The sequence below is a fragment of the Coccinella septempunctata genome, chromosome X (genome assembly GCF_907165205.1).
Source record: "Coccinella septempunctata chromosome X, icCocSept1.1, whole genome shotgun sequence".
NCBI lineage: Eukaryota > Metazoa > Arthropoda > Insecta > Coleoptera > Coccinellidae > Coccinella > Coccinella septempunctata.
The window spans coordinates 2,759,840-2,784,274 of record NC_058198.1 but is presented as its reverse complement, the minus strand read 5'-3'; the positions used below and the strand labels follow the sequence as shown (position 1 = coordinate 2,784,274).

Sequence of the window (24,435 nt, the reverse complement as noted above, 5' to 3'; positions counted from 1 at the left end):
GAGGAATTTCGGAAAGTTCGTTGTTGGGATTACGCACCACCACCACCACCACTCCATGGCAGATTCACGGTATTGTTTGTGTTTCGCGTCTCCCATCGTTGAAATGAACGGCAACAAAACACTGCGGAGAGGCTGATTAGTCGACACTGTGTACTTTGGAAGGTTCAGATCAAGGGCTAATGTGAAAATTAAAATCGACAAAAACAACCCCAAGATCAAACGAAAACGATGATAAATCAAGAATAGTTCATATAAATTTCAGAGACACCCTGTGTATATCTTCCTCGACGATCCACCCGGAGATGTTTCACTTCCTGAATACTCGGGGTTAAGACAAATTACAATAAGGTCCCTGGCTCGAATCACGAGACACTGTTTCAGATTTCTCTGTGAGCAAGGTAGATTTTTTCTAGTGGTACAGCGAAGCGAGGGTTTCAGCGAGATGAACAGCCTTCCACTACACAATGGAAGGCTTCGTTAAAGAACTCGGTGTGTTTCTTGAGAATTCTGCAGGAAGGACTCATGAAAATTCAATCAGTTTCATGAAGATATTTAATATTTAAATGGAAACCTACATCAAGACTCGGATTGGCAGTCGAAACAGCTCATTTCCTAGAAGCGCTTCAATATTCTATCCGAGTAATTGGGAAAAATACAGAACGCTGCCTTCATTTTCTTTCGAAATGTCATACTAAGAGGCAGTCAAGGTAAATTTTAATGTTCCTGGAAACGAACATCGTGGATAAGACTACGGACAGTAGGTTGAGTTATGAGAATTTATCGCAAACGTATTTTCAGTTGTTCACTGTTTTAATATACCTGAACCGAGTGAAGTTCTTTATCTGAAGAATCTACATTATCTTTCTTGCTTCTTTTATTTGCAACTATATTTCATCTGAATCAATTCCTTGTTATTCTTTCAGGAAAACTGATCTTAGTGATCAGAATTGTGTTAAGTGCCAGCCAGGATGACAAGATAGAAGAAAAGGATTGATCGAAGGGTCTTAGAGCACAGTCCTGACCTTTTTAGGTCTGGGCTGCTAAGGGATCTCCTGGAAGTCATTCCCAACTTTAGCCATCGATGGACCAAGAGCGATAAAGCAAGTTAAAAGCGTCAATGTGAGTGGTTTTCTCTTGAAGAATTCGTCTTCGTATCAAAAATTGTGTATTTTTTGCCCGCGAATTTATTTCGAGTGTGAAATGTAGGTGAAGAATCGACTATGCAGGTAATTAAAAATATGAAAATAATTGAAATATTCATAATATAATTTCTGAGGATTTTGAGCCATACGTTACTGACAAAGTGGGTAGTATTGAGAGATCAATACGTAATTTTTTACGCAGTAACGTATTATTCATAGAACAGTGGTCTAATATTTATTTCTTAGTTCAGTTGTCCAAAGTAGAACCCCGAGGTTACGATAGTATGACTCCTTCCTCCATCTGGAAGAATTATTGGTGAGTTAATACTTACTTACTCAGAGGTTGTAATGAGAAGTAATGATGGCATTTCTTTCCAGATGACCAGATATCCTACGCATCATCAAGAAGGCAAAAGGACAATGGTTTTTCCAGATTTCCAGATAGTTCAACCTTGAAAGGGACTCTGCTCGAAAGGTATTATTCCTCAGTTTTTTGATATAATTTTTTTTTGATGATTTGGTATTTTCGTTAACTCATAGCAATCAACTATAAATTTTCAAATATTTTTTTCAGATATTCGATTTTCTTCGATCTGAAGCAAGGATTGGTCCTGATTTCAAGCTAGTTTTACTTTGAATTAGTGAGTATTAACTTCCTTGCTATTATTATTTGTGACTCTGAGTGCTTAGGTCATATTTATCATTCTCCATCCCTTTTAACTTTTCAGGAACATGATCAGAATTGTGTTAAGTGCCAGCCATTATGTCAAGATAGAAGAAAAGGAATGATGGAAGGGTCTTAGAGCACAGTCTTGACCTTTTTAGGTCTGGGCTGCTAAGGGATCTCCTGGAAGTCATTCCCAACTTTAGCCATCGATGGACCAAGAGCGATAAAGCAAGTTATAAACGTCAATGTGAGTCTTTTTCTAGTTTCATGGGGTGTTGGTTTAGATCTAAGCACTTATCTTCGTATCTAAAATGAGGTTTTTTCTGCGCGAAAAATGATTTTATGATTTATTCATCGTTCACAAAAAACAGCCCTGAGAACACTGTAGGAGGGTTACTTCATCTCCCTGTAAAAAATTGTGGGTAAGTTAATACATATTGTCCGTGAGGTTACAATTTGACTCCATGATGCCATTTATTCCCAGATATATAACAAATCGTCACGAAGGCAGAGGAACAATGATATTTCCCGATTTCTGGATAGTTTGATGGAAGGACTTCCTAAAAAGGTGTGTTTTCTGAACCTAATTCCATCGATATCGTTTTTTCAATGATTTTTTGACCTCGTGATCATGAATTATAAATTTTTGAATATTTTTTCAGCTGTCCCATTTTCTTGGTTCTGACGAATCTACAAGAAAGCACCTTATTCGTTGTGGGTCTACTCAGAAATGGATTTTCCCTAAGTGGTGAGTATTATCTTCCTCGACATTTGAAATTTCATTTTATTGTTATGGAAGCTTGATTCATATTCATCATTTTCAATCTGAATCGTTTTTCTGTTAATTTTTCAGGAAAACTGATATTAGTGATTGTGTTACGTGCCAGCTAGGATTACAAGAAAGAAGAAAAGGACTGATCGAAGGGTCTTAGAGCACAGTCTTGACCTTTTTAGGTCTGGGCTGCTAAGGGATCTCCCGGACGTCATTCCCAACTTTAGCCATCGATGGACCAAGAGCGATAAAGCAAGATATAAACGTCAATGTGAGTCTTTTTCTAACTTCCTCTTGGGTTGATGGTTTTTTTCGAATCTAGAATTAGGTGTTCTCAGGGCGTAAAGTGATTTTATTTGTGCGAACTCTTGAGGGTACTGTATGTACCTGTATGTATGGATCGTTGACCAGGTGTTACCTATAATAATTTAGCATTCTAAAAACCTCAAATTTTTTCCTGAGCACAACCCAAAAGTAACGATAGGATGATAACTTGCACAAAGATTTCTCTCTCCAGAGAGATGTCAACATTTCATTCAGCACAATGAAGTTCCGAGATTCCCATTCACGGGCTAATTATCCTCACATTCGGAAAATTCGAAGACATTTCTTTCCTAACACCGTTTTTCTATCAGCAGCGCTCGGAGGATATTAATGGCCGAAGTTTAGAGGAGTTCATTGAGTCGTATTTTTTTGGGGCGTTACTCCCGCAGATCCATCTTAACTAAACTATTCTCAAGTCTGACAGTCTAATCAATCTCGCGAGGGATGGGCAATTAGAATCGTCAGGACGCGCTAAAAGGAAATTCCCAATTTAGAATTACAACCCGAGTGCTACTCTACCTATCCTAAGTGCATCAGAGAATTTTCGAAAGAGTAATCCATCGGTTTTTCTTTTGTCAAGCTAACCAAAGTAAATTTGTTCGCCACTTTGATTATTCAGTCTGGTACGGTGATTATCAGATGAAGGATTTAATGGAGTAATGATTATTTAATTATTTTTGTATTTCGAGTAGACCAGTTGGTATAAAATAACATTTCAGATTTAAAAAAACAAACTGTTTTCTCACCGATAGGAATCAGAATTGAAATAAGAACATTGCCGACCACTCGGAATCATCAACAATTCTGTAAATTCGCAGAAATCCGATGTTAAACCCAACCACATCAAAATTCATATGCAAACAAAATATGCCGGATGATTATTCCAAAATTGCGAATTTACCAGTAATCCAGTTGACACTTGTTTGTGCTCATTTTCACATCAATTCAAATATGCATATTACGTTGCAAAGTCAATGTTCACATTTCATGTTTCCGATGAAATATGCGGTTTTTTATTGTTTATCGGATCCGTCTAAACCAGGGGTCATATTTCGAAACCCCACCCCCTTAATAAATATGGAAAAAAAAGTACGCCGATTGTGAATTTGTCGTTTATGTCATTGTTTATTCCGTGTGAGTTCCGCTTCATCGTGTTCACGATCGAACATCGATGTTCTACGGATTTTCACTCGATTCCGAACACTGTACATGAAATCAAGTCGCGTATGTCGTGTTTGTGTAAGAAGAGGAAAAATCAATGGAACGAGGCCCTGTTTGGTCTTGTTCAATATTCGCTATAACTCGTCATTAGGTCATTGTCGTATTTTTTTTTACATGAAGTATGACACCGACAATGCAAGTTCGAACGTCAAAAAGAAGATGAATAGTGAAGTCAATGAAGACGAACAACCAAAACCACTGGCCCTCGTTATCTGTTGTCTTTGTTCATTGATTTACAGAAGTAGATTGTCTATAACTTTGTCCACGCTGAACAACGTTTAATTAGAATTATGACCATCTGTTAAGCTAGAACCGAATAATTAATCATATGAAAGATTAGGCACACAGTAATCGAAACACAGAGAATTATAGGGGAAATCAGTCGAGTACTTTTTTTATACTCATCCAGTCGAATTTAAGTAAAACAGTATTCAGTATAGCGAGAATTGCCCACGAACTAAAAGCGAGAAACGAAAGATATAGCCCCGGGTTCAGATAACACCACTGTGTAAAATTCGTAACGTTTTAATTGAGAACTTGAAATGCACACCGGTGAGCAATCCAGCGAAACTTCCTAATGAATCCACTCTTACGATTCCTTGAACTCCAATTATCGCCCAACTATGAATTGATGAAAAAAAAAATCGCCGAAACGTACCTGCGAATATCTAGGGAACCGAGACTAGAATAAAATGATTAATTATATAAAACTTGAGCGCGGATCATGTATTAAAGATGCGATGCCATTAGGTTCGAAAGTTTTTCCACTGGGTCGAGTTTCAGATGGAAACAATAAAACAATACGAAGGCAGGGATAACTGCTAAGGCGAATATTCAATTCCGCCCGTAGTGAAGATGAGTTGGGGCGAACGTTTTGGGCAGAAATATTTCGGCCGTTTAGATTTCACTCGGTGAAACTTCAGAAGTGACGAGAACCGAAAATGCTCTGGGGGTAGGTTCGGAAGATTTTTATCACCAGTCATGATCCACGAGAAGAAGCCTGCCGAGGGGTTCGTCACCCCTCCTGGGATCTCGAAATTCGGAAGCAACGCCCGAACACTCTATTTGAGACAGTTAACATCGGAATATCCATCTCGTTTGAATTTTTATTTATTAGGTGGTTTCTGTATTGTTCGAAGGGATCACCTCGCAAGTTTCGTGTTTTTTGGAAGTATTTGATAATCGAAAGAAAGAAATTTCAACCCCCCCTAAGGTTTTACACGCTTTGATACATAGGGATTTTAAAATTTTGGGTTACCTAGATTCTTGTACTTATTTCCCGAGATTTCTCCCAATATTTTCGATAAAAAAACTTGGATAGCATACATGTCGTACAAATATTTCAACAATATATTCTTGAGGTCAAAAGAAATACTTTTTTCCTATACCATTTTTTCCTATTCGGCTCTGATAAACAGATATGGTCATTTTAAGTTCTCATAATGAGCTGTGCCACCCCTGGTAAAACGAAATTACCTTCAGAATAACTATCTATCCACAATCTAATCTCGCACGGCATGCGCGAGTGTACAGGCGCAACCACAATATACTCGCGCACGACATGCGCGGTTGTACCCGCGCATCCAAATTCTACCCACCAATTCCCATTCAGTTTGAAGTCCTCTATCGCCACAGTTTTGAATTCCTTCGCCATTTTGCAACGGTTTTTCTATCTGCTAGGAAAACGTAGAATTCAACTTTTCGACAATTTCACATCTCTAAAATAATTATCTTTAAGAATTGTATGTACATTCATTTGTTCATCGAGAAGTTTTACAATCTACATTACTACAGTTAATTTGTCGTATCCTAATCGTAAATTGATGACAGATGACAGAATTTTTAAGGCTAAACAAAAACGGTCGGAAGATAACGATCCACTATCGATGTAAAAGAATTGCTAACACTTCATTATACCGTATAAATCACGATCGAATACGCCTAGCTGACAAAATGTTCGATAAAGCGACAATTGGAACGTTTATGTTCATGAATCATTGGTAGGCTACTATTTTCAGTCAGTTTCAAATCGATGTTGGCAATATGAATTCGTATATATTCACTAAGGGTCCTTCATTAAATCGATGCTAGGTATAACAGCAGTGGTATAACTTTCCCATTTATTCATTCTTGATCGTTCATTTCCTCATACAACTGAGATATCAGGAAATTTCTTGCCCACTTGATAAACGAAAAAGTTTGTATCCGAGATATACCGTGCAGAATTTAATATTGATGAGCTGTTTTCTGAAGCATCGGCAGCTTTCGAAAATTTACGAACGATACAAATAAATGTTTATTTTCTTGTTTCCATAATAGCAGTTGGGGAAAACGGGACGTCGGATAAATGGAAATAGAGCTTTTTATATGGCGAATACATTTGTTCAAATAAAGTTCTGTCGGGTAGAATGGTAGGAAAAAGTGTAAGAAACTTATCCAGAAACATATTCCAGCCTAGTCGCTGATGAATAATGGGCATCCCTCTGAGGGAAGGGTCAAAAAACACACCTCTGCGTTCAGCTTTCATAACGTTTATTGTTTCGGTTTGTCATCATGAACGGGGATTGTATTTTCGTTTATTGTGTGCGCGGTGTTCGATGTTGATTCCGAAGGCTTCTCAGGAGTTCAACAACCATCATCCAGGGTAATAAGGAATAAATTTTCAGCAAATCTTCTTTTGAGAACCAATAGGATAGTCATGTGCAAATAGAGACCCTTCTACGCTAGAGTAAGAAGGAGTAAATGGTGATTCAGAGAATAGTTCTTGAACATATTTTATCCTCCAGACTTGAATCCCCAGTTTCAGATCTCCGAGTTGTAACAAGTGTTGGTTTTCACTTTTCGTTTACCATCCAACTTTCCTCAGTCACTTTTGTGTTTGTATTTCCAAGTACAGTTTCAAAACCAAATATTAACAACAATTAGCATTGCTATACCCAATAAGTCTCACAGAATCCCCTGAAGATCCAAAATACAGAAAAATCATCGAGGTTGCAACGTTTACTGGGCGGAAAAACAAATTTTTCTTGGGGGAAATTGAGCTAGACTACCTTAACTTATGAATTGAGGGAAATTCTGGAGGAGTATGTTTTTATTTAAACTTGTTTTTGTCGAAAAACAATTCTCTTATGTGAAAATGATATTTCTCCCTGCTCTATCAGGCACACGAGTTGGGGGGTGAGCGATGAGGGTTGCATTCGACGTGGAATCGGTATTGTGATCATTCCACCGCCAACTTTCCCCGTTTTTCATCACCGACGTTGCTTTATGTTGCACAAGATGTGAGGAAATCAGATGCAGCCCCGAAAATTCCCTTATTTACCTGGTGTCTTTGTTCCACGTCGATTTTTCATTGTGCGGCAGTTCGTTATTCGTACTAGCCAGAAGAGTTTCATTGTTTTTTTCGAATTAAGGAGCTGTTCCTACGATGGAGCGAGTGAATTTTAATAAACTTGCTTTTTGGAAAAGCTATTTGAAAAGGTTTTTATGCTGGAGGATCCAAGGGGTAAAATGGAGAATCTATGCTGCTCGAATGGATTATGATGATTTTTTTTTTCTACTACTCAAGGTGTTTCCGTTTTATAAGTTCTTAATTAATGATCTCATAAAATATTCGGTTTTCTCCATATTTTAATTTCCATGAGAAAATCTACTCTTGTATGCAGAAATCTGACCAAAATTATTTGAGCCTCGAGAGTACTTCAAATGTAATTTATATTCGGGTCACTAAATGATGAATAATTTCAAAATTCATAATTTCATCAAGAAGATCACACACAGAAATGAATGAATTGCATCAATGATTGGTAAATATCATGCAGTAAACAACGTTAATTAAATTCGATTATTCGAAACGAGCGATGATAATATGGCGATAAAATGTTAGTTCCATCAGAAATTAATGATCATGATAGAAATAATGATTATGATAGATGTTAGTGTAACCTAAAAACCGAAGAATTGTCTGTATCTGAATTGAAATTTCGAAAAATATCTTCACGAAAAATCAAGTATAAGCAGTGAAAAACTACTCAGAAAAAATTAGTTTCAGTTTATTTAATCGTTGAAAATTTATTGACAAAATGGATTTTCACAAAAAATTAATGTAAATTAACGGATTTCACATTATAAATTCAATTTCGAATACTTTCTGAGCATATATTGGAAAAATTTCTCTTCTTTTTGGAGTAATTTTCTTGTTGATTTTTTACGTGCATAGATGAGAACTTGGGATACATTTCATGCAGACAGAGAATTTTTTATGAATATATTTTTGCTCTAATTCTGAAGGGAAAAAAAGAAATTTTTGATTGAAGTTAGAAGTAGTTTATAGTTCGCAAAACTTTTATTGAATTTTTTTTCGTGAAGATGGACAGTACCGGCGTTCTTGAAAAATCTTCGGAGCAAAATCGTCAATCAGTATTTATATATTAAAAATAAACATTTACCCATGATGCATCCTAAGCCTGCAGAAGCGCGAAAGCAGAAAAGACTGTGAGAGCGTCAACACAAAATTCTTCACCGAAAGCTAAATTCGTACTAACGGATCCCTGACGAGAGCATGTAGCGCAACCTGGCGCGCATTTCCACATTTTCCAGCTTTTCCTAACGTTCAGATACAATGGATCTCGTAAATTCGGATTGCTATTCCCAAATTTCCCTATACCTCATTTGGTTAATTGCCAATTCCTACTTGTTTAGGTTAGCGAACAAAAGGCAAGCCCTAATGAAGCTCACTTTACGACAAGTTGCAAAACTCGAGAAAGATTTCCATAATCCTGTCACTACGGAGGAACCGTGATTCAGAAAGTATTAGGAACTGTAAAATTCGGTTCGTAAGTTTCGATTTTGTTGTTCATTAAATGGGCATTAACGTCGGCGTAATTCTTCACGGGAAAGACTCGAGGAAATTCCTTAAATCTTTCATTGTTTCTTGTTACAATCATGATTTCTCACCCCCCGATTTGATATATGGTTTCCAACTTGTTGATCTAACATTGACGAACACCTCAAGTGAAGAACTTTCATGTGCCTGTGCCATATTTTTGTTTATATGAATTCATCAGCTTTGGTTCGGAGGAAATGATACTGAAGTGTTTTATTCAACGAAAAACATGGAGAATTTCAAATAAATCTCGATGTAACTGATCCTGGATGTCAAGAAATATCATTTCCATAATCCTGACCCTATTGAACCTTCCTCATTTTTCTGTGAATAAAACTCCTCATATTAAACCCCTCTTATAAGATATTCAAATTAAAGTATAGAAGTAAAAAATTATCGATTTTGCCACCACATGAACCGGGCAGTTTCATATTTTATCCAATGTCCCTAGAGGCATAGAACGGCCCGAATTCAATTTCCTGTTCCACTAGATTTGTCCAATATGCGGTCTCCAATTCTTCATTTCACGAAAAAACTCCATTTCCAGGAGAACTATTGAAGAAAATAGGGAAATGTGATAGGAACAATGTTCGATTTTAGACAGTGAAGTATGTCGTCCACAATTTCCTCATATTCTTTCACAATTCAAGTCAGTTATGAATTATATTCGAAATTTTGTCCAACTCTCATAGGCACTTCTTTTAGGTTTACTCGATTTTGAATCTAAAACAAGCTAAACAAAAAATGGATTTTCATCAAGTATCGGCCACATCAATTCAATAAATCAAGCTGATAAGTAAAAAATTTGGAAACTACCGGTTGGTCCAGATATACACAATCAATGAATAACTAGTAAATTCCTTTGTCTCAAATTTTTCCTAGTTGTTTGTTCAACTTCTATTGTATTACTCCAGAAATTGATAATTTTTGATAAATAAGATGAAACGTTCATGTCAGTTTGAGTAGAGGGATGCAAGCGAGATGCATCATCAACTAAGTGATCGTAACATTTTGGTGAACAGGCACAGTAACATGCCTATTGTACCTTAGCCGGATTGTGCGAGGAAAAATATTCTGTAGAACACGCTCAGTCGCATATTCATTCCACTTAAAACCACAGAAGCTTTACATCACAATGGCTTCTTTCTGAGGGCGAAACTGCTTCCTCGCAGGAAAACGCATCATTGTTTCTTGATGCACAACCATAACTATGAAAACTCGAGCACCGCAGTCGGCCCTTTTTCCCCTAAGCCGCGAAGGGAAATTTGTGAGCATTGCGTGAAAAAAAGGACGAAGGCTGCAAGGACTCATGAGGGAAATAGCGCATGATAATTTAATTAAGAGTCGAGTGTACATCCTGCCGTTAAGATTTTGGGATAATAGTACTTTTCCGGCGACGGCGTTATTTTCTTTCCATTTTTACGTTTGCCACAAAGAGACTATAAGCCCATTTCGGAAGTGGCAGGAAAGAACGTGATATATCCCTTTATCCAACCGTCCCTTTAGCACAGCATCATCTGGTCTTGTGTAGTTTATTGTGTACTAGCTTGAATCCGCGTTTAATAAGAATAATTACTTATCAGCATCAAAAAATTAATAAGCAGCACGTAAGTAATCACTTATTAAGATTCTAGTACAAACGAAATGGTCGTGGCCTTTCTATAAATTCGCCCCAAAGTAGACGTCATGTTTCTTGCCTTGAAAAAAATGCCGAAGATAAGGGTTACATTCATTTTCAAATTAGTTCATTCCATGCCGATCAAAAACCCTCAGAACATTATTCTGGATCGATTGAAGAATGTTGAAATCGCGAACTTTCCCAAAGATACTTTGGAGCACTACAAAATTGACTCGATCATTTTCCTCTATCTCTTATAGTTCACCCAGCGTCGGCCACGAAGCCTTAAATCAACAGCTTCCTGCACCACTCATATTACTTCAAAGGAATGGATGTTATACGACAGTCATATCTGATAAATTCTCTTCACTGTAGTGAAATTGCCATCGAAATCGGACATGTGGTTCCTGAGTTATGAGGTTTGTTCGTACAACGTTTGTGAACTGTACAGAGCAAGCGCAAATGGATTTTCGTCACCCTAAATGGAATTGCGCTTGCTCTGTACAGTTCACAACCGTTGTGAACTACTCTACGAACAAACCTCATAACTCAGGAACCACATGTCCGATTTCGATGGCAATTTCACTACAGTGAAGAGAATTTATCAGATATGACTGTCGTATAACATCCATTCCTTTGAAGTAATATAAGTGGTGCAGGAAGCTGTTGATTTAAGTCTTGGTGACCGACGCTGGGTGAACTATAAGAGATAGAGGAAAATGATCGAGTCAATTTTGTAGTGCTCCAAAGTATCTTTGAAAAAGTTCGCGTTTTAACGTACTTTAATCAATCCAGAATAATGTTCTGAGGGTTTTCGATTGGCATGGAATGAACTAATTTGAAAATGAATGTAACCCTTATCTGCGGCATTTTTTTCAAGGCAAGAAACTTGACGTCTACTTTGGGGCGAATTTATAGAAGGGGCACGACCATTTCAATTTGGACTAGGATGTCTCTGCGAACAAGCCTGTGGAAAGACAAACAAACAAACACTGACAAACAGATTGATAATATTAGTAAGGATAATATCACCTATCTTGAGAAATAGTCATGGAGTCTTGATCATGTGTAAAACGCTACAATCGTGTTTCTTCTGGCTTCTGCCACACACTGCACTAAACAATTAAAAGCTCTCATTACTAAGGTGTGAATTGATGTCAGGTGTCCACGCAAAGATTCTGCGATCGGTTCTGGTGGACCAGAAAATCTCTCGGTGCCCATTGAGCCATTCCTGACAATTTCCCGGCTCTTTCATCATTCAATCTCGGGAAATTATGACGGCGTTCCATTCGTCGACTTCCTGGTCCGACTTTTGCAAGACTAATTCCGTCTGAACAGGGGACATCGTCGTAGAACCCATCTCGCGGAGCACAATTAAATGAGATCATTCCGCCATTACTACGACAGTGTAAAATATTACTGCGGGAGGCGTAAATTCCGGATGTCGACGAGAAGTTTTGGGATCTTCTCACGGGAATACCGCACCTACTCGTCCCGTTAGAATGCTCCTCTAAGATTCGTCTCATATGCCGTTGGCGATAAATTTCCCCGAGAAAAAGGTCCGAATATGCACGGCAAATAAACTGGAATTCGAGCTGGGGAAGTTTTATTCGTATAACCAATTCTTGCCCACTTCCGTACTTCTCGAATCGATCTGGAAATTATTGAAATTCGGTGAAAAACCAGTGCGGTAACCCATATTTTGCACTTTGTACAGAGTTGGACGAAACGGTGGCTCTGTAGCTCGGCAGAACCGAATTATTCAAAAATGCTCGGACACGTCGATTTCTGATTCCAGGAGGACAACTTTTAAGATCAAATTCGAAACCGTATCTCTGCAACCCTTAGAGTTACAACCCCAACCCCTAAATTTTGCATAGGGAAGGTGGGGTCAGTGACACCTTATTTGAAAGCCCTTTCAATTCTGAGTTCAGCATATTCAATCATTTTACATTTAATTCATTCGTTTTCGAAATATCCACGTTTAAATAATAAACGTTGGTTTTCCCTTTAAGTCGAATTTTTCTTGTGAGATCATATATTTCGCCCTTTTCTTCGAAGTTTTTGTGTCTGTTTCAACGGTGGAATGCATTTCTTCACATTTTAATTTTTCCATGAAGTTGTATCCTCCCCAAACACACTGCTCATTCGATAGTACCAAATCTGAGGTTGTTGAGATTAAAGGACTTCATATTGCAAAATTCATCGAATAATTTTAGCCGGGATGTGGTAACGTAACATACCTTAATCAATACTTGATTCGGCCAGCTTAATATGTTGTTCGAACATCGTTGAAGACAGGTGTAGGTGTTCAAAAATTCCAGGGCCACCACAACAAACGAAACTTCACGGACCACATTATAGACGCGCGGGGTTGCAAAGGGGATAGACAATGAATTTTGGACCGTTGTTTATGCCTGATAACTATGATGTAACCGCGTTGTAGCTAGCAAACATTTCGTTTTAATCTTTGCTTGTACAGAAACGCGATGAACGAGGACAATGTAATGCGCTAAATGAATATCAGTTTCCACGACATCGTTTTAGTCAGGACTGATGCGGGAAAACATTCAGATAAGGGACCGGCATTCATGAAACGTTTAATATTATCACCGTAGACGGGATTATTTGGCAATTTTACCAAGAATTCTACGCAATTTTTGGAAGTCGATCCTTTCCTACTCTTTCAAATTGTTAATATGGGGCATAATCAAAATTGAAGGAATTGAATATTAGTAATCTTCTAGTTCTACTGATATTTATCGTCCACATATTCTCAGTGATAAATTCCAGGGATTTTACATTCAATTATTATTCATATTATAGGTAAAATGCAATCTGTGAATATCAACACCCAGATGCGTAGAAAGACTTAACAATATATCATCAGGCATCCCTAACAGATAATATTCAGTATTCATTGTGAATTGCTCCAACCAACCGATATAAATTAGCAACGTTTCATAGCATGATGCACCTATTATAAAACGCTCGGCTAGTTGATTTCAATTTTCCAACGAAGAAGAATATTGTTAATCGAATTGAACGCATGTATTACATTTATAAAAGATAAAAGGATTGGTCAGCGAGCGAAAGAGATAGGTTTGGGAGAATTCATCCGTAGATTCGAACATCGAAAGAATTTAATATTTCCATATAAAGACTCGTATAAACGTGAATTTAAAAGAATGGTTTCCCCAGATAAGATGTATAGAGTGAATTCTAAATTAATTCATCCCGCAACGAACAATATGTATATCCTATTCGTGGATCAGGCAGCCTGAACTTTTCATATATCTTCCCCCTAGTTCACGAAAGCCGCATACAAGTGAGCAATTATTCACGTCCATCTGTATTCCTCCTTCTACTCTCCTCAATTTTCAGTGAAATCTTCTCGTCTCGGGCAACTATTTAATTCGATTAAAAGCGGGAAAATTGGTAATTTTCCGTTCACTTTGGAAGCGTGCATAGTTTTCCCTAACTATTTTATAAATAACGCAACACTTGGCAAGAAGTTCCTGGAGAAGGTATTTTTTTAGTTCTGGGACAAGTAGATGTCGAAAAACGAACGAGAAAAACCCTTTGAGCAGTTTGAAAACATCTGTAGAAGCAACAATTCAGTGAAATGCGTTATATTTCAATAAAACATTGAATAGAAAACATATATGTATGTGTATAATAACCCAAACTTCATTTTGAATAGAATATGGGCGCAGAATGGCGAATGCGCTGGTTGCAAAATGGCGAATACGCCAGTTGCAAAATGGTGCATGCGTTAGGATTTCTCGATGCATCTTTCTCGTTGATGACCAACGGCTACATAAGGAATATTCAATGCAATTATCTCATTATTCTACCTTGTTCTTCGGTCAGTTGCTTCCTGAAATACCCCAATATTTTCTGGAAAATGGGTCTCCTTTCCCTTCTACGTCTCCTTTCGCCATCTTGTGGTTCGTTTGAACATGAGGCCTGTGTTCGGTATTGATCTCTATCGGTTCCTTGATGCGAAACGACCCCGTACATGCTGTGGTGGCGCTGCTGTTTCTGAAATCGAAAAAGTGCCATTCATTCCTTGAAGATGGCGTGTCAAAAATTGATGAGTTTATTCTAATGAGGACAGAGGTACTTTTGAAGTTAGAAGTCATTGAATTTTCTCAGTATTTATGGAGAACATTCACTGATTTTCAATCTACTTGTTTTTATTCATATGGAACAGTGTTAATTATTTAGATTTAGAATTTGGTCTTATTTCTTTTTATCGGTTTCATCTGATTTTCTGTGAAAATCTTCTATAATTGCTTGGTATCAAACGATGGAGGCATAAATCGTTTCTGAGAAGCAATTAAGAAGCTCTGGGCGATAGGGAAAGGTTATATATCTTATGCAAGGTGGAGAAGATATTAATATATGCAGAAATGGTGCCAGCTAAGCCATTATTATTCAATCGATGCTGGTCGATTCAGCTTCAATATGAAAATGCTTTTTGTAAACTCGATATATCATTTGGTGCATTTTCCAAGATTCTCTTCCTGGAAAAAGATTTGAATTCATTCCTGGCTGAGTTGGGAATTAACATTTCCTGAAATTTCTTTTATACATATTGGCTTGTCGTTTTGATTTAGTCGAAAGGAAAATAGAATATGCAGGTTGAGAAAGCTCATTATATTCCAGTCGTCTTTTAACGAATGTGAATATCGAAACATCTCATAGAAATAACCCCTGTATATTGAAAACGCTGGAAATTAGGTTCAATACATCGGGAATCAACGAAATATTCCATCCCTCACTTTCACAATCAAAATTTAATAAGAAAAACTACTTCTCAATCGCCTTTTTAAAGCCACAAGGCTAGAAATCTGTGTCACTTAATTTTGAATGTCTGAAGTGATAAAAAAACTATAAACGGTCGCACAAATTATTTTGAAATAGTTTTCCATGGCAGCAAGAAAATGATTTGTGATTTCACGTCAGAAATAAATTGATTATTTCTGAGATAACTTTGAGAGGTCTTCTACAGAATCTCAACCAAAAATTAGTTCATTTTTCTGCTTCATCCTTATGCCTACGTTCGTATATTCAATTATTAAATTGCTGTTGATGAAGAACTGATACCTTACCTGGGAAACAAGGAATTAATTAAGCGTTTGAGGTATCGTTTGCCAATTTTTCAACTAATAATGATTCGTTTCTATCAGGAAATGAAGAAAAACTACCTTCGCATCATAACCTTGAACTTTAATTATCCACAACAGCTTTGTGAATTCAACAGTTGATTTTCCACCTACTAAGGAAGCTGGGAACTAGTTTAACGTTTCAATCTCACCCATTCGCTTTGTTCTCAACTAATTTTCCCTTCGGAACGTCTTGCAACGGTGCACCTGACATTTTTCAACTTCATTTCTTTCATTTTGAAGGAGCGTAGTGCGTGGAGGCAGAATTTCATATTCGTTTTTTATTTTTTACGTATATTGACCCCAATGTGAAACTCTGTCAGCATACGAACTATGTTCTCATTATCCGGATTAAATTGAGTTTCTCCGCAGTATTTTCTCCAGGGATATTCATCATAAAATTGGTACAGAGTATGCTAAAAACACAGGTATGCTACGACATGATTAATAGGGGTTGTACACGTGTCGTGTACCCCCTTCTGCCACTATTGAACTCAAAGGACAGTTTGAGTTTGTGCTGTTTAGTTGAACTATTCCAAAATAATATGGCTGGCTTAATTAATTGGACGTTAATTGCTTGAAAACAAGCGAATTCTGCTGTCTAGTTAAATGTCCTTCATGAAGGTTTGAAAATAAAAAATTTATTCATACCCTTGCTGTCCAGGCTGCAAGAGATATCAGAAAATGCTTCACCCAGCTCTTGAATATTTTGACTGCATGCTCAATTAGCTTTTCAGTATTATTATTTTGTATACATACAACTGCTCTATTGGCTCAGAGGTTAGTCAGATCGACCAAGGGGTTAGCTGATAGTTTGAAGCTGAATATAGTAAGATTTTTGAAAAATTTTGAATGGCTGAGCGTATGTTATAATTATTTGGAAATAATGGATGCTGAAGCACGGAGTATCGTCTGACAATAATACTAAAATTTTCTGTGGAATCCGTGGAGCCTGCATATTTTTTCGCAAGGATTATTCCAGGATGATATTCACGTGGTTAGATCGGTCTGAAAGCGGTCGATCTTTCCGGTCGGACACGGCAAATCGACCGGAATCTGCCGGAAACAGAATGCCCGCCTATTAGGGCTCAATGCCTGCTCCCGTACGGAATAAGGGGTGGGCGTTTTGTTGCAGATGTTTTTAATTTATTGAAGTTCGATGCCGGGCAACAGGCCGAAGCAACTTCCCGATTCGCAGTTTGTTTCCTGTGACAATAAGCCGCTTTCGTTTCGAAACTTGGAACACAAGCCGTCAAATCTTGGCACAGAGAGAAATACTTGTTTAAGTGCTGCTAACACCCTGGGACCTGTTGTGTAGGACTGCTCTGAGGGACATGCAGAAAAAATATTATCATTGTCAGTTTGAAAAATGGGAAAAGCTCATCAGTTTTCCCCACCCCTATGAATATGAAAATGCCTTGAAAAAAATTGCGAAATTAAATTCGCACTGTTGGAGCAAGCAACCGTGCAGACGTAACTGTTACTTCGACTTTCGGATAATGCACAGCGAACTATCAATTCGCAAGTTTAACTGCGAAGAAACCCCTTCGAAATGAAGGGTCTTGAATAATGTATGAGCGGAGTAACACCCGCTTTTCGTGAAACGTTCTTCATTGGGTTGATTCTGTTAGTTAGGGACATGTTTTTCAGGTGAAAAAAAGTCTGATGGTCCAGATTTGTCTACGTAATTGATTGCGGCTATCTAGATGGAGTTGTGGATGCTTGGGGCTGTTTGAATCTTAAACGACAAGGATTCAATTGAGTTCGGCTGCGCATGCTCTGCCTAATTTTATGTAGGTATCTCGTATCTCAAATGAGAGATATCAGAAATTACTGATGACTCCGGTCTTAATTTCGCTAATTTTTATGCTAACCAAGTTGTTTGCGGTTGATTTTCAACCCGAGCAATCTCACCTTAACTTCTCTTTCGTCGAACAAATTTTGAAAGGCGCTGTCGATCATTTTCCGCGTAAAAAGAAACAAACTTTCGAACTCATTCATGAATAATGGCGAACGGCAGTCGAATGAAAAGCTTCTCTACGCTTGATATGCTTTCTAATCGATTTTTTTTCATTTGAACATTTTTTCGCCTCAGGTGGCGGGCTGTTTATGCCCATACTAAACTTCTGTTGATACATCAGGACGTCAAGTCACTGATTAATGTGAACATTTCTGGTACCCCTATATCTTTTCGAGGTTAAAAATTAATTAAAACCTGCATTTTTATTGGGAAAGTAAGATTTAATGCCTTTAAAGGAAATGTTCGTAATTTTCCTCTACATTAGAAATATTTCCAACTGAAAACTGCCTAATTAGCAGGATTGAATCGATGTGGACCGATATTTCGTTGACTGCATGTCTGTCCCTAGCAATATTTCACGATAATAACGACGTAAAGTGTTACTTTACTACACATTAATTAATAGAGAGATGAGAGGGTGGGACCATTCGCTCGTGTTCGATGAAATTTCCTTCTAAAGTTCCCGAAAGCTACTCACTTTCAGTAATTCGACATTATGTGAGTGTTACGAGGACCTTGTTATATCCAAATTGGAAAGTTCCGAAAACCCTTTCAGGTATTCATAGATTTTTGGAAACCTGATTAATGGTATCATCATTTATTCATTCGAAATAAAAAGACTCACACCATTTTCACAGGATGAAGTGTCATAAATCTCTATAGACCATTCATCATTTGCTCAACGTATAAGTAATAAACCATAAAGCAGATGTTGATCATTGCAAGGATTACCAGACGAACTCCCAGAAGACAATTGAGAATTTTTCTAATCGGCTCATAAAATTTTCGAATTTTTGTGGTTGCTGGGTAAAATTTTGTCTTCTGGAGGATGTCGAAGAATTATTTCCGAGCGCGTGTTCAAATTTTTCTTCCACCGCCTTATTTTGATGTAATTTTACTCGCATCAACAACGAAGTTCATTATTTTCATTCTAATGCAACAATTCTTGACCCCGAAAAAACCAAATGTTATGATGCATGCTGGATTTTCTGTTCTCGAGGAATCTGACTGAGATATTTGTTGATTCCCGAAATGGTCGTGAAATATAAAGCCGCTGGCGTTGACATGAAGATATTCATAAAAAAAAAATCAGAGATAAAATGTCATGCGGCAATAAATTTCATTTCATCGCTCGCCGTGTATTTTGATGGCGTAGATGGCAATCCCGATCGAAACCCATCAATAACGTTTTCCACTTATCACATTTTCGTTCGGGAAAAACCGCAGCAATGCAGATTCGAGGGAACACCATCTGAACTGGTGGAGTAATCATTATTTATTAACACAAAAGCACGAATCACAACGGAAACATGTACCGATGGAGTCGCGGAAAAATTGTTATTCCTCAAGGTATTCCTTCGATCTGCTCTTTGTCGATTTCGGTTGCATTCAAGTGGATGGCTCAAGGAAAAATTATGAATGAGAATGAAACCTTTTTTCTTCTTTTGAAAGTGAGAATGAATAATGGTTCGGGTAAACTTCCACTCGTCATAACCTGAACAGAGGGTTTATTCATATTTATAGGATATATTTTCCATCTGATGTATGTGAAGAAAGATAGCGAACGTTAGCAGTGAGATAGTTAAATTATTCGTACAACATTTTAATTCAACGGATGGGGCACATAGGATGTCGAGAAATTTCATGTCAGGAAAATTCTGAACGAGATCCTAGAAAAAGGCCTTAATTACATCCATGAGTGCTATTAATATCTACTGCTGGTGCTCATTAAAAACATTTCTGGATAATGTTTCTCTAAAAAGGATTCGAGGAAACTCTGAAAAATAAGCAAGGGGTTAGACCCCCCTAAAATGACCTATTTGCTACTGTTTTTGAAAATCAGGATGTTCCATAACTATCCTAGGATACAGAGAGCATAGAATTTGTTCCGAAGATTCTAGAAAACCAAAAAGTTGATGCTTCAATAGAGAATTGCAGCCTAGAGAGCTCTTCGAAGTCAACTCGAAAATGAAAAGTGGAAAAACAAAAAACATTTTTTTCTCCTAAACCGGGCCAGATATTTGAGATTTTGGTATGAAAATATAGGTTTTCGAACACGCTGAATCTATTGCGAGCAATTTGAAAAGCCTATCTCCCTTCGTTTAGATTTTCATCTTGAAAATGGCATTTTTCAAAAATTTGCAATTTTCAATCTGCCATATCTCCTGTTATATTCGTCTGATCCAATTGGGATTTCCGGTTATATAATCAGCGTTGCCTAGGCTTCCACCCTAGCACAAAAACTCGATTTCGAAAATCTCGATTTTTCAGGTCAAAAATGAGCAAGGGGTTAGACCCCCCTAAAATGACCTATTTGCTACTCTGTCTGAAAATCAGGGTGTTCTATTACCGTCTTAGGATATGGAATGCATAGAATTTATTTCGAAGATTCTAGAAAACCAAAAAGTTGATGCTTCAATAGAGAATTGCAGTCTAGAGAGCTCTTCGAAGTCAACTCGAAAATGAAAAGTGGAAAAACAAAAAACATTTTTTTCTCCTAAACCGGGCCAGATATTTGAGATTTTGGTATGAAAATATAGGTTTTCGAACACGCTGAATCTATTGCGAGCAATTCGGAAAGCCTATCTCCCTTCGTTTAGATTTTCATCTTGAAAATGGCATTTTTCAAAAATTTGCAATTTTCAATCTGCCATATCTCCTGTTATATTCGTCTGATCCAATTGGGATTTCCGGTTATATAATCAGCGTTGCCTAGGCTTCCACCCTAGCACAAAAACTCGATTTCGAAAATCTCGATTTTTTTGGGTCAAAAATGAGCAAGGGGTTAGACCCCCCTAAAATGACCTATTTGCTACTCTGTCTGAAAATCAGGGTGTTCTATTACCGTCTTAGGATATGGAATGCATAGAATTTATTTCGAAGATTCTGGAAAACCAAAAAGTTGATGCTTCAATAGAGAATTGCAGTCTAGAGAGCTCTTCGAAGTCAACTCGAAAATGAAAAGTGGAAAAACAAAAAACATTTTTTTCTCCTAAACCGGGCCAGATATTTGAGATTTTGGTATGAAAATATAGGTTTTCGAACACGCTGAATCTATTGCGAGCAATTTGGAAAGCCTATCTCCCTTCGTTCAGATTTTCATCTTGAAAATGGCATTTTTCAAAAATTTACAATTTTCAATCTGCCATATCTCCTGTTATATTCGTCTGATCCAATTGGGATTTCCGGTTATATAATCAGCGTTGCCTAGGCTTCCACCCTAGCACAAAAACTCGATTACGAAAATCTCGATTTTTTGGGTCAAAAATGAGCAAGGGGTTAGACCCCCCTAAAATGACCTATTTGCAACTCTATCTGAAAATCAGGGTGTTCTATTACCGTCTTAGGATATGGAATGCATAGAATTTATTTCGAAGATTCTAGAAAACCAAAAAGTTGATGCTTCAATAGAGAATTGCAGTCTAGAGAGCTCTTCGAAGTCAACTCGAAAATGAAAAGTGGAAAAACAAAAAACATTTTTTTCTCCTAAACCGGGCCAGATATTTGAGATTTTGGTATGAAAATATAGGTTTTCGAACACGCTGAATCTATTGCGAGCAATTTGGAAAGCCTATCTCCCTTCGTTTAGATTTTCATCTTGAAAATGGCATTTTTCAAAAATTTGCAATTTTCAATCTGCCATATCTCCTGTTATATTCGTCTGATCCAATTGGGATTTCCGGTTATATAATCAGCGTTGCCTAGGCTTCCACCCTAGCACAAAAACTCGATTTCGAAAATCTCGATTTTTTGGGTCAAAAATGAGCAAGGGGTTAGACCCCCCTAAAATGACTTATTTGCTACTCTGTCTGAAAATCAGGGTGTTCTATTACCGTCTTAGGATATGGAATGCATAGAATTTATTTCGAAGATTCTGGAAAACCAAAAAGTTGATGCTTCAATAGAGAATTGCAGTCTAGAGAGCTCTTCGAAGTCAACTCGAAAATGAAGAGTGGAAAAACAAAAAACATTTTTTTCTCCCAAACCGGGCCAGATATTTGAGATTTTGGTATGAAAATATAGGTTTTCGAACACGCTGAATCTATTGCGAGCAATTTGGAAAGCCTATCTCCCTTCGTTTAGATTTTCATCTTGAAAATGGCATTTTTCAAAAATTTGCAATTTTCAATCTGCCATATCTCCTGTTATATTCGTCTGATCCAATTGGGATTTCCGGTTATATAATCAGCGTTGCCTAGGCTTCCACCCTAGCACAAAAACTCGATTTCGAAAATCTCGATTTTTCAGGTCAAAAATGAGCAAGGGGTTAGACCCCCCTAAAATGACCTATTTGCTACTCTGTCTGAAAATCAGGGTGTTCTATTACCGTCTTAGGATATAGAATGCATAGAATTTATTTCGAAGATTCTAGAAAACCAAAAAGTTGATGCTTCAATAGAGAATTGCAGTCTAGAGAGCTCTTCGAAGTCAACTCGAAAATGAAAAGTGGAAAAACAAAAAACATTTTTTTCTCCTAAACCGGGCCAGATATTTGAGATTTTGGTATGAAAATATAGGTTTTCGAACACGCTGAATCTATTGCGAGCAATTTGGAAAGCCTATCTCCCTCCGTTTAGATTTTCATCTTGAAAATGGCATTTTTCAAAAATTTGCAATTTTCAATCTGCCATATCTCCTGTTATATTCGTCTGATCCAATTGGGATTTCCGGTTATATAATCAGCGTTGCCTAGGCTTCCACCCTAGCACAAAAACTCGATTTCGAAAATCTCGATTTTTTAGGTCAAAAATGAGCAAGGGGTTAGACCCCCCTAAAATGACCTATTTGCTACTCTGTCTGAAAATCAGGGTGTTCTATTACCGTCTTAGGATATGGAATGCATAGAATTTATTTCGAAGATTCTAGAAAACCAAAAAGTTGATGCTTCAATAGAGAATTGCAGTCTAGAGAGCTCTTCGAAGTCAACTCGAAAATGAAAAGTGGAAAAACAAAAAACATTTTTTTCTCCTAAACCGGGCCAGATATTTGAGATTTTGGTATGAAAATATAGGTTTTCGAACACGCTGAATCTATTGCGAGCAATTCGGAAAGCCTATCTCCCTTCGTTTAGATTTTCATCTTGAAAATGGCATTTTTCAAAAATTTGCAATTTTCAATCTGCCATATCTCCTGTTATATTCGTCTGATCCAATTGGGATTTCCGGTTATATAATCAGCGTTGCCTAGGCTTCCACCCTAGCACAAAAACTCGATTTCGAAAATCTCGATTTTTTGGGTCAAAAATGAGCAAGGGGTTAGACCCCCCTAAAATGACCTATTTGCTACTCTGTCTGAAAATCAGGGTGTTCTATTACTGTCTTAGGATATGGAATGCATAGAATTTGTTTCGAAGATTCTAGAAAACTAAAAAGTTGATGCTTCAATAGAGAATTGCAGTCTAGAGAGCTCTTCGAAGTCAACTCGAAAATGAAAAGTGGAAAAACAAAAAACATTTTTTTCTCCTAAACCGGGCCAGATATTTGAGATTTCGGTATGAAAATATAGGTTTTCGAACACGCTGAAGTTTTTGCAGGCAATTTCGAAAGCCTATCTCCCTTCGTTTAGATTTTCATCTTGAAAATGGCATTTTTCAAAAATTTGCAATTTTCAATCTGCGATATCTCCTGTTATATTCGTCTGATCCAATTGGGATTTCCGGTTATATAATCAGCGTTGCCTAGACTTCCATCCTAGCAAAAAAACTCGATTTCGAAAATCTCGATTTTTTAGGTCAAAAATGAGCAAGGGGTTTGACCCCCCTAAAATGACCTATTTGCTAATCTGTCTGGAAATCAGGGTGTTCTATTACTGTCTTAGGATATGGAATGCATAGAATTTGTTTTGAAGATTCTAGAAAACCAAGCAGTTGATGATTCAATAGATAATTGCACTTCAGAGAGCTCTTCGAAGTCAACTCGAAAATGAAAAGTGGAAAAACAAAAAAAATTATTTTCTCCTGAACAGCGCTAGATATTTGATATTTTGGTATGAAAATATAGGTTTTCGAACACGCTGAAGTTATTGCAGGCAATTTCGAAAGCCTATCTCTGTTCGTTTAGATTTTCATCTTGAAAATGGCATTTTTCAAAAATTGCAATTTTCAATCTGCGATATCTCCTGTTATAATCGTCTGATCCAATTGGGATTTCCGGTTATATAATCAACGTTGCCTAGGCTTCCACCTTAGCACAAAAACTTCACCAAATTGGAGGTATCCACATATGACAGAAATCCACATTCACGCTCTAGTCATCATCAACTTCGTCACAAAGCGGCAACGTGATTTCTACACACTACTGTTCGATATAAGTGAAAATTGCAATGAAAACTTCGTCAATTATCTCCGCATACTGTTGGCATGAATTAAAAATCAGGAATTCTGCGGTAACTCGACTTGAGCGTCCCTTGGGGGACTGCGAACTGTCAAGGAGAGGATCTTACCCGTAGTGAGCAAAGATTAGGGGGATATGTCAGGAGATAACACTAGTTGCACTGAATAATGAACAGGCCAAAAACGACCGATCCCAGAGTCGCGGCTCCGGAGCGCGCCACTGAAATACTGAAAATAGGAGGCACGTCTTGCCGCAACGGCCGCAACCGGAATACTCACCCCGG

General features: G+C 37.5%; 2 protein-coding genes across 4 annotated transcripts in view; one reads left to right on the top strand and one right to left on the bottom strand.

Annotated features, from left to right (window-relative positions):
- The window catches only part of LOC123322148 (Kv channel-interacting protein 4-like), a 65,072-nt gene extending 56,412 nt beyond the window's left edge, over positions 1 to 8,660 (bottom strand). Inside the window, exon 1 of the mRNA XM_044910003.1 lies at positions 8,575 to 8,660. Within this exon, the coding sequence (XP_044765938.1) occupies positions 8,575 to 8,578 (4 nt within the window). The 5' untranslated portion in view covers positions 8,579 to 8,660. The remainder of the gene's footprint in view (positions 1 to 8,574) is intronic.
- The window catches only part of LOC123322145 (myosin light chain kinase, smooth muscle), a 235,247-nt gene continuing 211,743 nt past the window's right edge, over positions 932 to 24,435 (top strand). Inside the window, exon 1 of one of the 3 annotated variants that reach the window (XM_044909998.1) lies at positions 932 to 1,119. The gene's annotated coding sequence lies outside the window, so the exon portion shown is untranslated. Of the gene's footprint in view, positions 1,120 to 1,885; positions 2,057 to 2,701; positions 2,853 to 24,435 lie in introns of those variants that run through there. The other 2 variants (XM_044909999.1, XM_044909996.1) reach the window with 2 other exon arrangements.